Source organism: Haemaphysalis longicornis, unplaced genomic scaffold, assembly GCF_048455015.1.
Source record: "Haemaphysalis longicornis isolate Haplotype H1 unplaced genomic scaffold, Haemaphysalis longicornis Haplotype H1 scaffold_1, whole genome shotgun sequence".
Lineage (NCBI taxonomy): Eukaryota > Metazoa > Arthropoda > Arachnida > Ixodida > Ixodidae > Haemaphysalis > Haemaphysalis longicornis.
In genome coordinates, this window is record NW_027526203.1 from 402099184 (window position 1) to 402114796 (window position 15613).

General features: G+C 48.6%; 1 protein-coding gene across 1 annotated transcript in view; it reads right to left on the reverse strand.

Moving 5' to 3' along the window:
• The window catches only part of LOC144155430 (CD109 antigen-like), a 33665-nt gene extending 21467 nt beyond the window's left edge, over positions 1-12198 (reverse strand). Inside the window, 8 exon segments of the mRNA XM_077686846.1 lie at positions 1032-1152; positions 1246-1330; positions 1449-1488; positions 1580-1653; positions 1777-1899; positions 8636-8804; positions 9980-10163; positions 12077-12198. Coding sequence (XP_077542972.1) covers positions 1032-1152; positions 1246-1330; positions 1449-1488; positions 1580-1653; positions 1777-1899; positions 8636-8804; positions 9980-10163; positions 12077-12192 — 912 coding nt within the window. The 5' untranslated portion in view covers positions 12193-12198.
• Between the last annotated feature and the right edge of the window lie 3415 nt (positions 12199-15613).

A 15613-nucleotide genomic window follows, 5' to 3' on the forward strand; every position in this document is an offset into this window, starting at 1 on the left:
TGCATGCCAAATACACTCAAACCTCGTTATAACGAAGTTGAATGGGAGCCGTAATTACTTTGTTATATCCATTATTCTGTTATATCAATTATAACAATTTACGGCAATGTATGCTTGTTTTGTAGCATGGAGAGAGGCGAAAGCAGGCTTAACGGGCATTCACAGCCTAGAGACACTAAATAAGCGGCTCTAGAGCCCATACGATGTGCTAGCCGTCCAATCTACACTTGTCTGCCCAGTTTGTGGGATGTGCTCTCATATAAAGGGCACTCACCCTTTCCTAGAATGCCATTTTCATTCCAATACAATGCACTACAAGCCAATACGATGCACTGCAGTCACTTCTGCATTTATGTAAACAGCCCTAAAGATCTTTTGCCCATTAAAAAAGTATCGGCATGCAGCGGTTAGAATAGGACATGAGTATAATTCCCAGCATGGCTCTGCTAGGGTGCTTGCCGTTGCATAAATGCCCTCCTTACAGAGTCACTAATACGTAAAGGCAACACAACAGGGGGTAAAAGCAACGCAAAGGCTGTGTACCATTTCCAAAGTTCCGGCTCACATTTCAAAGTAGCTCTCGCAGGATTTGTCGAATTTGAGTTTTACGCCCAAAAGCTACACCTGGGCTACGAATCGCGCCGTAGTGAAGGGCCACAAATTAGAGACTTTTATGCCACCTGATTAGCCTTAACGTGCGCCGAAATCTCGCACACACAGACGTTTTTATCTTCTGGAGTCATCAGAAAAACAGTAGCAGCTGCCTGTAATAAAACCAGCTACCTCGCACTCAGTAACATAACCGTTCAGCCGCTGCTGTTTAGTGGTGGTTTTCGTTTTGTCTTGGTCATTACGGAGAATCGATTGTACAATATTAACTTCAACGGGAGACTTTCAACTATGGCAGCGCTCTTTTGTCAACGCCCAAGGCGTGAACTCGCCACAAGAGCAGGTTGATTCCTTCTTTGCAAATACAACATCAAATGCAACCCACCCTCCATGGCCCACAAAAGGGTCAGAACATTACTCACGTATCGGTACACTTTCTCGATGTACCTAGCTGTGCTGCGGTGAAAGCTGTACGTTGGGTTGATGGGCTCGACAGTCGCGCGAACAGTCAGGTTCCCGATGACGGCAGCTCCGCTGGTGAAGCTGTTTGGGGATACAGACCGTAGCTGGCACATGCGATCTGAATGGCAGTGGCAATGAAATCATTCACACTCGTTCAGCGGCCTCGTTACTCACTTGGCCACAACGGTGCCGTACACGTACTCCTGCGTTGCCATGAAGAAAGAAGGCAGCGTGACGTTCACCTCAAATCGCGTTTGGTCTAGAAAAGAACGTCAATGCAATGTTAGATATTTCCCGCTTGGCGGTTTGTTGGAGGCTGCAGCGCACTATGAATAAGGGACACCAATAGGATACTTTAAAAGTTCATGGGCACTCACAGTATTCCTCTACAATGAAATTCTTCTCTTCAACTTGGCCCTATAAAAGAAGAAAAGAATATCCCGAGGTTTTACACAGCGTGACGTGAGCTTTTATAAGACCCTACAGGTCAACAAGGAGACACACACACCTGAGCAATGACTTGAATTGTCCACTTTCCGTAGTCAGGTTGGGGAGACAAAGGGTACTCTAAGCTCACAGCACCTGGAAAAAAAAACCAGAGGCCGATTTTCAGCATTTGCTTAGAGATTTTGACATGACAACATGCAGTTACCACTCTCAACATAAAAAACAACACACACAAGGAAAAAAAAAAAAAAAAAGTACCTAAATTTGTTCGTCTGGAGAGCCAACGCCGAACAATGGTCCGGTTCGGATTTAACATGTAAACATCGACGGCATCAGAGAATGCCTTGAGCTCTGTTGTGACTGGCAGTGCACGAAAATGGACTAGAGGAGAGGGGAAAAAAAAAAAAAAGCATGATAAAATTAGCATGGCCCATGAAACACGTACTTTATGACATTACAGTTCACTAAAAAACATTTCTAAATTTTATGCGGTCGTTTCGATTTGGCTGCCTTGAAGCTCGTGTATGCTATAAATTTGTCACTTGCATATGGAGAAAAACTGCTGAAAAAAAAATTCATGGAAGCTTGCACTCACGCGCAAGACTTGAATGGTGAAGCTGTAGGTGAACATTGACGCACACAAAGTTGAGTTTTAGTATTGTTGTTTATTTGCATAGTTGCGGTGCTAGTATTCGTCATAATTTGCATCGAAGATGTCGTTGTCTTCGTGGTGGCGAGTGGAGGATGCAAAGTCATCCTCAGCATTGTTTATTGAAGGAGCGTACAAAAAGACATCTTCACTGCCAGCTTATTGAGTTCGACTGCTGGAAGCAAACAGCGCATTCACAACTGACTGCATTTCACTGACGCACTGTTCACCACGCCGGGAAGGCGCCAGCGCAGGAGCTCGCTAGAACGGCGTCAGACTCAGCATCGTACTCGTTTCACGTATCATCTCTCAAATATGTGGCCCTGGGCAACGGTTGAGGCGGTGTTATTGGCATGGACATCACTGGTATTGAAATTTCAGCATGCACCAACTAGCCCAAACCACCGTTCTAACGCAGCTCATCACTGGTATGTCAGAAAGCATATGTCAGTCCGCCGGGGACCAATCGAAAAAGGCCCAGCCAGCGTCTCGGCCAGACGAAACGTTGTTGGCAGCGGCCATGGCTTGCAGACGTAAAAGCTACCATGGCCAGCGCACGGGTACCTCGCTTCTAGTTTGTGACATAATGGTTACGTCATGAAAAAATGAAAGGGAAGTGGGTGAGAGAAATGCCAGTTTTGTTTGTTTATTTCTCAGCAAATAATTCATCACTGCTTGTTGAACATACGCCGAGAAAGCTACGAAACGTAGGATCTTTCAGTTAAAAGAAAATTTCATCCAGCCTTTAGTGTTCCTTTAACATTGTGCGGAAGGCAACATTCCCGCGAGCACCTTTTAGCTAGCTTTCGCTTTCCCACATGAACACTGTTGCGCAACGCACCCATTCTTGGTTGACCTGTTCTTATGGATACATTCACACTCGCGTAAGAAGAACGTCTACGGTCCATCTGCAGCAAGTTCGCTCTGTCCGGCGAGGAAATTGCCCCTGGTTCCCCCATTGTGCCACTGGCTGTCGAAGCCTCGGGGAAGTCGAAGCAGAAAATAGGTTTTAGCAGCGCAGGTGTTGTAGGTCAAGCCTTTTCGTCAAGCCTGCTGAAGGCCATGCATCACGCAGGGGTAGGAGCAGGCCCCCAGACCCACCGACGGCCTCACAGAAACCGGTTTTCAGACCCACCAATAGAGAGCACAGTAGGGGAACCTGCAGGGGCGGGTTCCTCTAACATTTAGCTGCCTATTCCTTTGTGCGAAACGTACAATTTGCACGGTGACAGTACTGCCATTCTCGGGTGAGCGCCGTTGACATTCAAGCCGACACAAGAGAACCACAGCTCCACTGTTTCAGCAGATTTCCCACCAGGTGGAACTGGGTTTAATTATTTTTTTTTAAACTTTGAGACGCACTTTGCATGGACGTCCTGCGAGCCTCGTCAGTCGCACAATCACCGAGCGCCAATCGCGGCCGCACATGGCGGCGCCCCTCTGCCCCGGTATTCTACTGCTGCGTCGAACCATCTCGACCTCTGCTGCACTGTTTTTAATACCCGTGGGAATTGCGGAGGTCTGCCATCTTCGAGAGAGGGAAGGTCCCTCTCTCTCCCTGCGGCCACGCATTTCCCCGTCGCGGGAGGATGACAGCGGGGGGCACTGCCGAACCCCTCACGTGACGGGTTTGTCCGGAAGCTCCGGGCGGCCAGGTCCGGGAGAGACAACGAAGGGAGAGCCTCTTTGGATACCAGCCATTATCGGGAGCAGCCGTAAGTACGACTTGCTCCTTTTGGCCTTCCTTTGTCTGCCCTCGCGCCTGTTTCTCCCATCCTGGCCAAGGTGGTCTTGGCGGTGGAGAGCGACGCACCCGACGTCCCTTACTGCAGTGCAATGAACATCGGAGTGGGCGATTTCTGTGTCCTGTGTTTCTTGCTGTTCGCTGCCGCTACACCAAGTTGGCGGTCCGTGGCGGTGTTCAGCGGAGCTAGCCTATTGAGCTAGGCCGCCGTAAGAACCCTGGTCCCCACATACCTCACTTCCATGTCACCATTTGGATTATGATCAATCTGCATAATGAACTCTGCCAGTGATATTAACCCTGTCACTTCCTGCCTCCTTTGTCTCCACAAACAACGAACCCGCCGCAGTCAGTGCTCGCACGGCATGTTTGCTGAGCGTGGACGACTGTGGGGCTGCTAATTACAAGTGTGAATCCTCACAATGCCTATAGTAGCCTAAAAAAGTGTATAGAAAAAGAAAAAAAGAAAGAAAGACTAGAAACAAAGGATACGTGTTATGAAATGTGAGGGTGGGCAAAAAAATTCTGCCAGCTGCCGAGATGACTTGAAAGAACAGGCCGCATGTATTTTGCACGCACAAAAGTGCCCCATATACACATACACCTGGCCCTGTGTGTGTGTGTGTGTGTGTGTGTGTGTGTGTGTGTGTGTGTGTGTGTGTGTGTGTGTGTGTGTGTGTGTGTGTGTGTGTGTGTGTGTGTGTGTGTGTGTGTGTGTGTGTGTGTGTGTGTGTGTGTGTGTGTGTGTGTGTGTGTGTGTGTGTGTGTGTGTGTGTGTGTGTGTGTGTGTGTGTGTGTGTGTGTGTGTGTGTGTGTGTGTGTGTGTGTGTGTGTGTGTGTGTGTGTGTGTGTGTGTGTGTGTGTGTGTGTGTGTGTGTGTGTGTGTGTGTGTGTGTGTGTGTGTGTGTGTGTGTGTGTGTGTGTGTGTGTGTGTGTGTGTGTGTGTGTGTGTGTGTGTGTGTGTGTGTGTGTGTGTGTGTGTGTGTGTGTGTGTGTGTGTGTGTGTGTGTGTGTGTGTGTGTGTGTGTGTGTGTGTGTGTGTGTGTGTGTGTGTGTGTGTGTGTGTGTGTGTGTGTGTGTGTGTGTGTGTGTGTGTGTGTGTGTGTGTGTGTGTGTGTGTGTGTGTGTGTGTGTGTGTGTGTGTGTGTGTGTGTGTGTGTGTGTGTGTGTGTGTGTGTGTGTGTGTGTGTGTGTGTGTGTGTGTGTGTGTGTGTGTGTGTGTGTGTGTGTGTGTGTGTGTGTGTGTGTGTGTGTGTGTGTGTGTGTGTGTGTGTGTGTGTGTGTGTGTGTGTGTGTGTGTGTGTGTGTGTGTGTGTGTGTGTGTGTGTGTGTGTGTGTGTGTGTGTGTGTGTGTGTGTGTGTGTGTGTGTGTGTGTGTGTGTGTGTGTGTGTGTGTGTGTGTGTGTGTGTGTGTGTGTGTGTGTGTGTGTGTGTGTGTGTGTGTGTGTGTGTGTGTGTGTGTGTGTGTAAGAGGGTTCAATGGTGGTCAACCACTCTCGACATGTCGTAGACACTCCAGTCATGGCCCGGGGGTTAAAAAGAAGGTCTCCTTCACCGAGTGGCACTGGATACCACCCCCAAGTGCAAGAAAACAAAATACCTTAACATAAATACCCGATAAAGCGGAGGGTAAACAGCCCCGCCGGTAGCGTAGTGGTCATCGCACTAGACGTGTATTCTGGAGGTCGTGGGTTCGGATCCCACCCGGCGGGCATTTTTTCTCCTCTTTCTTTCTGTCTATCCAAATTCTTTATCTGTTTCAATGACGTACCACATTCTCCCTTTTGCTTTCCGAGGTTTTCTTGACTGCCAACCCTTAACTCTTTAGCTACCGCCGAAAAATTGACCAATTTTTAGGGGTCTAAGAAAACATTTTTTTCCTGCTAATAAAATTGGTTAGGCACTAATTACAGGAACACAAAATGCACATTATTTAACGGCCTTTCCAATAACACCAGTTTTTTAAATGTTTTTATATATCATAGTTGTGAAAAAAATATCAAAATCAAAATTTTTGTCAAGTTGTCGAAAAAAATGACAAAAAAGGAGTTGTGTATATCAAACCACCGGTAGTAGAAAAAAATTACAATATACATTTTGTAGGGAAACATTTCAAAAACACGCCCTAGAAAAAATGTCAACTTGCACGAAACAGTTTGTCAGATATAAATAAAATACGTTAGCACGAACGGTCCTCGTGTCATGCGGTGAAGCCCAACCTCCAATTTAAAATGTGCAATTTCGGGTGGTTCCCTGGAATAAATCTGGTGGTTTGACATTATCAGAGGCACCAATTTGCCCCTACATAACGTAAAAACATCTTGTCAATAACTGACTTTGCATTTACAGCGAGCACAATATTTCGGACAAGCACGCGATGCGGAAAAAAACATGCTTGAAGTTGAAAACGGAACGCCGTGGTTGATGCTTGTTGACGTTCACGGTCAGTTATCTCTCAAAACATAAAGCTGAGCTTTATTATCATCTTCTTACTCTAAATTATAGCCTTGCTTGCAAAAATGAGGTATGATGCGCTAGAATTGTGCCCTGCGATCTTTGGCCGAGTAGCAGTTGCGCGATAAAAAAGATCCGCACAACGAGCCTCGTCTATTGCAGCGCTACCTAACAGTTTTTAAATGAAAGAGTACAAAAACTTGATTGATTGATTGTAGGGTTTAACGCGCCGACGCAACGCAGGCGATGAGGCGCGCCGTAGTGGAGGGCTCCGGATTAATTTTGACCACCTGGGGATCTTTATCGTGCGCCGAAATCTCGAACACACGGGCGTTTTTGCTTTTCGCCTCCATCAGAAAAGCGGCCGCCGCGGCCGGGAATCGAACCCGCGACCTCGTGCTCAGCAGCGCAACGCCTTAGCCACTGAGCCACCGCGGCGGGTAGTACAAAAACTTATCGGAGACTCCGTCCGAATAGACAGTTCAACTAAGCAGCAACATTAGACACCCGGATATACCCTCGCATGGAAACGAAACTGGAAGGCGAACAGCTGGCAGTGTAAGGCCGGTTTGAAGCGCTGTCCTCGGCGGAACAGATATCTGGCGACTGGGTGTGATCTTTTGACTTGCATCTGAAGTTCTTATCGCAGAAATCGGTTTAGGGTGGGGGGAAATCAGGGGCGGCGTGCTTTGTTCGAGGATCAGTCGCGGACACTCCAGGCGCCATGGCAGGTAGCCTTGAAGTTGGGTAACTGCATAGTAGCGCTAAATATGAATTTCGCGATGCAGAAATCAAACTGAAACTGTTGTAAACTGTTCGCGAATGGTCCAGGGGTAAGTAGAACTACCACAGAACTTAGAAAAACGTGCGCAAAGTCAATACAACTGCCTAAAATCATAAAGTAGCTTTGCAAACAGGCACTGCTTGACATTTTCAGCCAATTTCTGGGATTATTACTGTCAGAGCGCGAACCTGACGATCGAAAATTGTTTGCTGGTGCACCATTTACGCCCTGATAGCAAAAAACAAACGCTGGTGCGGAGTAATTACGAGTGGCACGCATTCTTCGTTGGTAGCAGTGACGCGCGATGACCACGCCCCTTTTCCACACCCAGGTGATTCAAAAGTGTGTCAAAAATCACGTTTCCGTGGCAAAAACGAAACCAAAACTGATTTTGAAAGGCCTTTTTCTGATCTAACTCCGAACAGCTTTAGTTGTTCGAGCAACGCCTGGAACGCTATGAAAAGGCGCTCCCAAAGTATCGATCAAATTGATCGATTTGAATAGGCACGGTAGCAAAAGGGTTAATTCAACGAGCCCCTCATTTCCTATTCTGATTCACTATATATATATATATATATATATATATATATATAAATAGGGTTTGGAAATGAGAGGCTTGTTAGGAAATACAGAAAGAAATGCCGGCAGTCTAATTGATTGATCGTAGGGTTTAATGCGCCGACGCAACGCAGGCGATGAGGCGGCGCCGTAGTGGAGGGCTCCGGATTAATTTTGACCACCTGGGGATCTTTAACGTGCGCCGAAATCTCGAACACACGGGCGTTTTTGCTTTTCGCCTCCATCAGAAAAGCAGCCGCCACAGCCGGGAATCGAACCCGCGACCTCGTGCTCAGCAGCGCAACGCCTTAGCCACTGAGCCACCGCGGCGGGTGGCTCAGTCTACAACGTCAGTCTACAATGCCAAAGTGGCAGTCTACAGTGGCAGTCTACAACGCCAAAGAAGGCATAGGGGAATGGTTAGACTATTTTTTACCGTTAGTGACATTACATTATTTTTTTTTTATTAATTACGTGAGAAAGAAAGAAAGAAAAACACGCGCCCAGAGTGGGGACCGAACCCACGCCTTTCGATTAGATCTCGAAGGCATTCGAGATCTAATCGAAAGGCTGATCCCGGAGCTGAAAACGCATTTTAAAAACCCGGGATCGTGATATAAAGGACTACTGAGTGCCGTCACGTCATATTCTGTTCCAAGATAGGTACATGCCCAGCACTTCCCGTGCGGGGGGAAAAAAACACGTTAATTAAACATGTTGATATGCTGCGCTCTAAACCGAATAAAACACACCAAACAGCTTTGTTAAACCATATACACTGGCTCATGCACTCGTGCGCAAATTAAGCTAGCGTTTACCTTAATTTCAATAAGGGCCAACACTGGCCCTAATTTAAAATGCACTGCCGTGCAGCCGAGCGTCGTGTGCCAAATATACTAACTCTAAGTGAAAAACATTACAAACTCACCCGTTTGGCCTTGCATGTAGAGCGGTCGGTCCGTCTGAATAAATATGGTCATTGAGCGCTGAGAGAAATCGAGTGCAGTGTCGTATGAAAATGCGGTGCCGCCAGGTACGTCGTTGATGTTCCCTTCAACACGGAGTCGGTAGCTGCCCGGGATGCTGGTCGCGGGAACCTGGGGAAAAAGACCCACGCAAGTACCGGTCATGGGTCACCAAACCAAATAGTTTGTAGGCACAGTAACTAACAAGCAGAATTTAGCCTACACCTTCTAAGCCTTGTTCTGTGCGACGAATCAGGCGCATGTACATGACCATTTTCACTTTTGCTAGGAAACGAAAGTGACTAAAGCTAGATGGCTAGGTATCCGGGCACATGGTGCAAAGAGCAGGTGTGGCATGTGATCGTCGCTGGCTCGCCCTGGGGGCTCCATGCTTCGCTGCGAATGGTGTTCTCGAGATGGTCATTCGTGGCACGGAAAGAGTTGCTTTTTGAGTTGCCAGGCCATGATGGCAGGCTGCACATCAGCAGCCTGCCGCTGCCGCTATAGTTGTACAGCAAGTACTATCTTGATCACAGTTAGGGATGTTGAACATGGCAGCATGTGTCATTACATGCACGGGAACCGCCTGTCTGTGTTCTGGGTAACTTCGCACACGCATCACATAGCCTTGTTGCAAATTAACTGCGCATGGTGCGAAGTTATCCGGAACGCCGGCAGGCGGCTCTCGCACACGGAATGACACGCGCTTTCGTGCTCACGCTAACTGTGATCAAGATAGTACATTGCAATGAAATGCTGCCCGTGGTGGCGGTCTCAATCTCATGGATGCCAATCAGCCCCTGAATGGTGAAATTTCCACATTTCGATCTGCAATCAAGATTCGAGAGTGGTGCGTGGGGCGTGTACTACAGCAAGCCCAGAATATACCACCTGTCACAATAAGTGTGTCACAAATGGCTCGGATTGGCAATTTTGGTCACACCTTATAAAAACAACAAAATAAATACACATTATACAAAGATGGCGATTTTACACTGCATTACAACTCCATGAAAGTCCAAAATGAAAAAAAAGAAAGAAAAAATTGGACGATATGAATTGCTATCAGCTTCACAGAATACCAGAATCTTGGCTCTGTTATTGCATCAACTCTGGACAGCGGAATCGTGCGTGGTGAGCTCACTGCTAGGGCATGGCAAGCGGTTGCATGTCAACAACAGTGCCAAGAAATGGGCCACCTACTAGCCGCCAGCATCCCCTTTGTGTTGAGGATAAACACGCGCATGAAACAATCAGCCGGCCCAAAGAGGCAGGTGGCCGAGGTGGCAAGCTGGCTTGAAACGCACCTTGAGAAGGATCTCCTCCGGTATGGGGGCTCTGCACTCGCGGCTGTTCTGAGTGACCTCGACGCCGTTGCGCTGGATTGATGCGAGTACTTTGATAGGCTCTGGCAGTTGCAGCAGCAGGGTGACAACCACTCGGAAGGTCTGACCTGGCCGCACCAGCCGAGAGGCCACAATGAGGTGAGTCCTGCGAAACATTTGCTCCATTTGACGCCTCGCCTCCTTTCTCGCTCTGGTCTACAGGAAAACCAAAATACCCCAACTGACCATGCTGATACCTTCTAGTTAACGCTTCAATGCTTGAATAAGTCACAGGCTTATATGTTTGCAACACAGACACGAAGTAAAAATGGGCATCACCCTCCTGCCTCGCTGAAGTGAATGTCCAGAGAAGCTGTTGTAAACCACTACAAATTCTGATGGGGGAGGGTATGAAATGTTCCTCATCGTCTCGGCGGGCTTGTCGCTTGCATTCGGCTTCTCTGGTGGCAAATGCTGGGTACTGCCTAGCCTGACCCATGCGCTAAGCGTCTTTGGTAAGAACTGCTCTATTTAGACACACTAGTCCTGCCTAGCCTTCAAACATATTCTGCAAGCAATTTTTCCCAGGAACACCTGGTGGGGAAGGGGGGGATGAGGTCCCATTGTTCACAGGCGCTTTATCATCCATAATGTGGTTTCAATGCTTGTTTTGTGTTTTTTTAATGAATAATGAGCTCTATGCTGCATGCCTGATTAGCCTGATGCATGCACTCGGTGTCTTAGGTGAGAACTGCTGGGTCCCGCCGGGGTTTTTTGTTTGCGACATGAAATTTTCCGACCAACTAGAGACTAACAGCTTCGCTGTAAAAATATCCAAGAGCCTGCTGTGCCCCAATGCTCCTTCCTGGCCCAATCACTGTGTCGAAATGAGTAAATTTGACAAATAATGGAGCAAGGTAATGGACGCACTCTGTTGCTTTATGTGCGTCAATTTTTCTTTCTCCCGGCTTTGCCTCTGAGATGGTTTTCAAAGTTTTTCTATTTGCACGAGAAATCGGTTCGTCATTTCTATTCTTTGAGTTTGTAATTTTTTTGCAGACTTTCAATCAGGTAATCAGCATCCTTCCTTTCTTTAAGTTGATTGGCAGTGCCTCTTTGTGGTCGTGGCATCGGGAATGCCTACCGACGATAATTTAAAGGCCAACTGCACTCAAAATTTCGACCTCTTAAAAACACTATTTCCGTATCGTCTGCTGAAAAAGAAAGCAAGATGCCAAATACAACAGCTGAAATACGCGCGTGGGCGCCGCAAGCGGTCAGCAAAAATCGGCGATTTTTAAACCGAAATCGAGAAGAGCGCGGCCATTGAGGTGACGTTGCAGCCGGCCAGCGTGCGGCCGGACGGTCAGCAGCTCGGGAGCAAGCCTGAGCGCAAGCTCTACTCGCGCACGGGGCAGCCAATGGGTGAAGCGTTCGCAGCAGGGGCGGTATTCTCGAGTTTTGTCCCTTTTGCGCCCCTTTCAAAAGTGTCCCTTTTGGCAAGCCCTGATTGGCTAAAAGCAAACAACCGGAAGTGACGTAACGCAAGCGCGGCAAACTTACTGCCAACGCTCACTGCTTAACCGGAAGTACGTCACGAGGAAGGGGCGCAAGAGGGACGTTTTCAAAAGGGAAAGTTACGAGAATACCGCCCCAGAGCTCGACTGACTGGCTCTCCAGCTGCGTGGCTCGCAAGAGGAAGAAGCCCCGGCCGGCCGAAGCGTCACAGGCGCGTCCACGGCCGGGCTGGAGGAGCGGCGGGCGCGCACTTTCGTGCGCGCTCGCCGCTCCTCCAGTCCGGCCGTGGCGCGTCATGGCTGTTTACGCGATCCGCCGGCAGGTGCAGCGTGGCCAGCGGCGGAACTTTTTTAAACGCCTCTGACTGATTAACGAGGCGTTTCACGGGGCTACCACTCATGCCCCGGCTGATTTGGTGGTACTTACTACACATTAAAAACAAATTTGGTCGAGGTGAAATTTGAGTGCAGTTGGCTACCGATTTCACATCCATAACGAGGGGGCTTGCATGGGCAGCAGCAGCGCCCAGTAGAAGAAAAAATCTGGCTCCACGACACTCACGGCTGCTGGTGGTGGATGGGCACGCTGTCGATCCTGTTGTCCGTGTAGCCAGCATACTGCGCGGACGACAGCGACAGGAGCGCCACCAGCAGCGACGTCACCGTCGCCGCCCGCATGGTCCCCCTGCAAAGACAAGCACGGCTGTGGTAAGAATCGAGGCGGCAAGTGCGCTATGCAGTAGCCAGTAGGCACTCAAAGTTTCACAGAAGTCGCTGCCCATGTGCAATTGGACGAGCTGGCATTGTCTGAAGGATTACTTTGAAACAATCCAAAAGGTTTGTTCGACGGGAAACGTTCCTCGCATGACGTAGATTTGGAAGGACCTCAGAAGAAAAATGATTATGTTAAGGTTTTCCGCTTCCTTTATTATTAGTATTAGTAATGGCATCGGATGAACAGCGGAAAACGGCCTTTTGGATGCTGACTCAGAAGACAAACGGCGTGTTCTAAACTGGAAATAGGAATTGATGCAGCGAGAGGCAGTTTCGCTCCATAATTACTACGCTCATTTCCGCGATTCCGACGTGCTCACCAGTTGTGCCCGAAGCTGACGCCATCACATCAAAGCGGAAACGACGAAAACGTCAGGTATGTGGCGGCCTGACGTGAAGTCTAACGTTAGGCTTTGAGGTCTATAACGTCGTCAACTGGTACCTGCAGCACGCCGTTAAGCTTAATGTTCGTCACTGAGATTAGTGTTACAGCTACAAAACATGAAGTCTAAACACAGGCCTACAAAGGGTGATTGAACAAGGCTCTTAGTCATAGTTAAAAACAAACAAACGAAAAAGCGCGAAGGAAAAAATTACGCCCACCTCCCCTCGAGGGAACCCTGGTGTGATGCGACGCTGAGGGGGGTTCAAGCGCAAGCGCAGAGCAACCGTCGACCGAAAGGCCACCGGAGAGCGGCACACCGGTTATATGCGCAGCGCGCCCGAAGGAGAGGAGACCGCGGAAGAGAAAGTACTGCACATGCGCCGGCGCCAGTGCGTCTGCCGCGGCTATGACGCAACACAATCCAACACAATCCACTTTAATCCAAGCCAAGCCAATCGAATCCAATCCAATGCCCCTCGCGAGAGAGTGTTCGCTATCGGAGAGGAGAGGGGGTGAGCGGCGGAGAGCGCAGCTGGCGCGGCGAGGAGAATGGGGGAGGGGTGGACGCCGACAACGCGGATGGATGCAGGGACAAGGCGAGTGAATGAGATGCGTTCGCATCTAAAAAATGATGACGACGACAAGAGGAGACGCATGGGATTTCAGTATGTACCAAGGAGGTTAAATCAGAATTGGCACAACTGGCACTAGTGGTGCAATGCTGGAGAAGCAGCAGAGCTGGCGGCCCCTCTGTGAGGTGCAACCGGCGGTTGCACCTCACAAGGATTTCCGAACTTGCCGCTGAAGGTTCTCCATGATTGACTGTCAGGCCCGGATCGCATCGTCCGCAAGCTTTAACAGCACGCGAGTGACCACGCCACGAACGCTGGGCAGAGTGTTCTCGAAGGTCGAGCTGGCCGACGCCGGGCGCACCTCACGAGGCGCACGCTCATGTTGTGCTTGGTATTTTTTCCTGGTACTTTTTTCTGGAAACGCTCGAAGGCAGAACTAAAAGCTTAAAGGGACCCTGCAACACTTTCGATAAACGCTTTCCCTCTTTCCTTCGCGTCTGGAAGCACTGCGAAAGCTACAGTTATCGCCAGCACGGAGCGGCACTGCGTGATTTGCTCGTCGCACCATGCAGATACGCCTTCCGTTTCCGCTTTCTTTGTTTTTGTGGCTTTATTTTTAAAGTTGCTATCGAAAAGTGTTAATTGCTGCAACTGAAGGAATACCGGCCAACAGCTGCTACATGGCCTCAGTGACGTAATTCGGGCCGTCGAAGAACGTCAAGAGCTGGAAAGAGAAAACTCTTTTGATGAGTTTCCAAGTTATCTGATGGGCATAAAGCAGTAATTTTTGGCTGAGGTACTTTGCGACCCCCTAAACTAAGTACTCGGTGTGTTGGGTGACTACGCTCTCCAAGCATTTAAGATTTCAAAAAAAGTTGAGAAAAGTGTTGCACGGTTCGTTGCAATGAGCTTGCTAAACAACATACATTCTCGGAAGTAAGCCTAAATTACTTTTGTAGGGAATTATGTTCTGCCCTCGAATCACAGGAATGGCTATTTTGTTTTCTTTTCCTGCCTCTCGCTTTCTATACATGAATTATGTAAAATAATGTTCGATATTATCATCTCCTCCTCTGCGCTGTACTGAAGTGTTGTGCTCGAATGTAGCGCGATGTCCGTGGGACAAAATTGTGCAGAGTTTTGGCATTCTTTGTTTTTTATCTTCTCCGTAAACGGATTATTTTAGCGGTCTTTGCTTTTTCAACCAACTTCCTCAGCATTTATTTGGTTTGGGTGGGGGAAGATCGAACAAGCTACAACATAGCATTCGTTTTTTTCCGCACCTCCCTCCCTCACCATCAGCCTATGTATTTCCATGGAAAACTAAAACGATTAATTTATGACCTCCCATTTGCAAACAAAATAAAGCAAGGAAATCCATGCAGGAACTACACTGCAGACGATTTTCTAAGTAAGCGAACAGCTTCCTTGTGTTGCTGAATTATTCGAGAATGCGTGTGGATCGCTGATATCCAGTGCACGTACCTGCAAGACTTTATAATGATTCTTTTTGTTCAGCACACCGCACATCGCAGCGTTGGCATGCTTTCTTGGCGTGTGAAGGACGCTGTTGCTCTACTTTTTCTTGGGTGAGGACACGCTTGGTGGCACTTTCAAAAGCTTTTCATTTACTACAGTGGACATCAACCATCAACCCGACACTACTTTTCGGCACGAAGCGCACACTGCCAGTGCTTCCTGCGAGAAGTCATACCTCGGCATAGTTGGACCGGCTCACTAAAACTCACTCCCAAATTTATTTTTGGAATCCTTTCTCACTCAAACTCACATTCAGTGCTGAACAACTTATCTACGCTCACTCAAACTCACTGCGAGCGCAAAACTCAGAACTCACTCAGGCTCAGAACTGAATTCGGGCTCGCAACTTACTCGGGCTCTGGCGTACTCAATTTAACTCGGGATCACTTGGGCTCAAACTCACGATGCCACACTAGCCTCACGCTCACTCAAACTCAAACAAACTCACTCGTGAGTTAGTGCCCAAATGAGTCCGAGTGAGTGGACTCATGAGTAAGTCTCCCGACCTCTGGTGACACAAATTACAATCCTTTCGGACGTGAATATTGCATACTCCGGTCGTGAGAGACACTCGACGCTAAACCACGAGACCTCACTCGCCCCTGCAACACACCGAGACCCTTTCCTCTCGACGCTGTCCCTTGTCTCTTGGTGACGTGACTCAGTCAGATTAAGAAAACTGCTATAGTAGCGAAAGAAAGCCATTCGCTTTAAAAATTGCCTTGCGCAATGCGGACGGTCGTTAGAGGCAATGACAACACAACCGGTAGGGCATGCGCCAAGCCGGTCTGAAGAGTGTAATTTCTAGCCGGCTTGACCAGCAACCGTT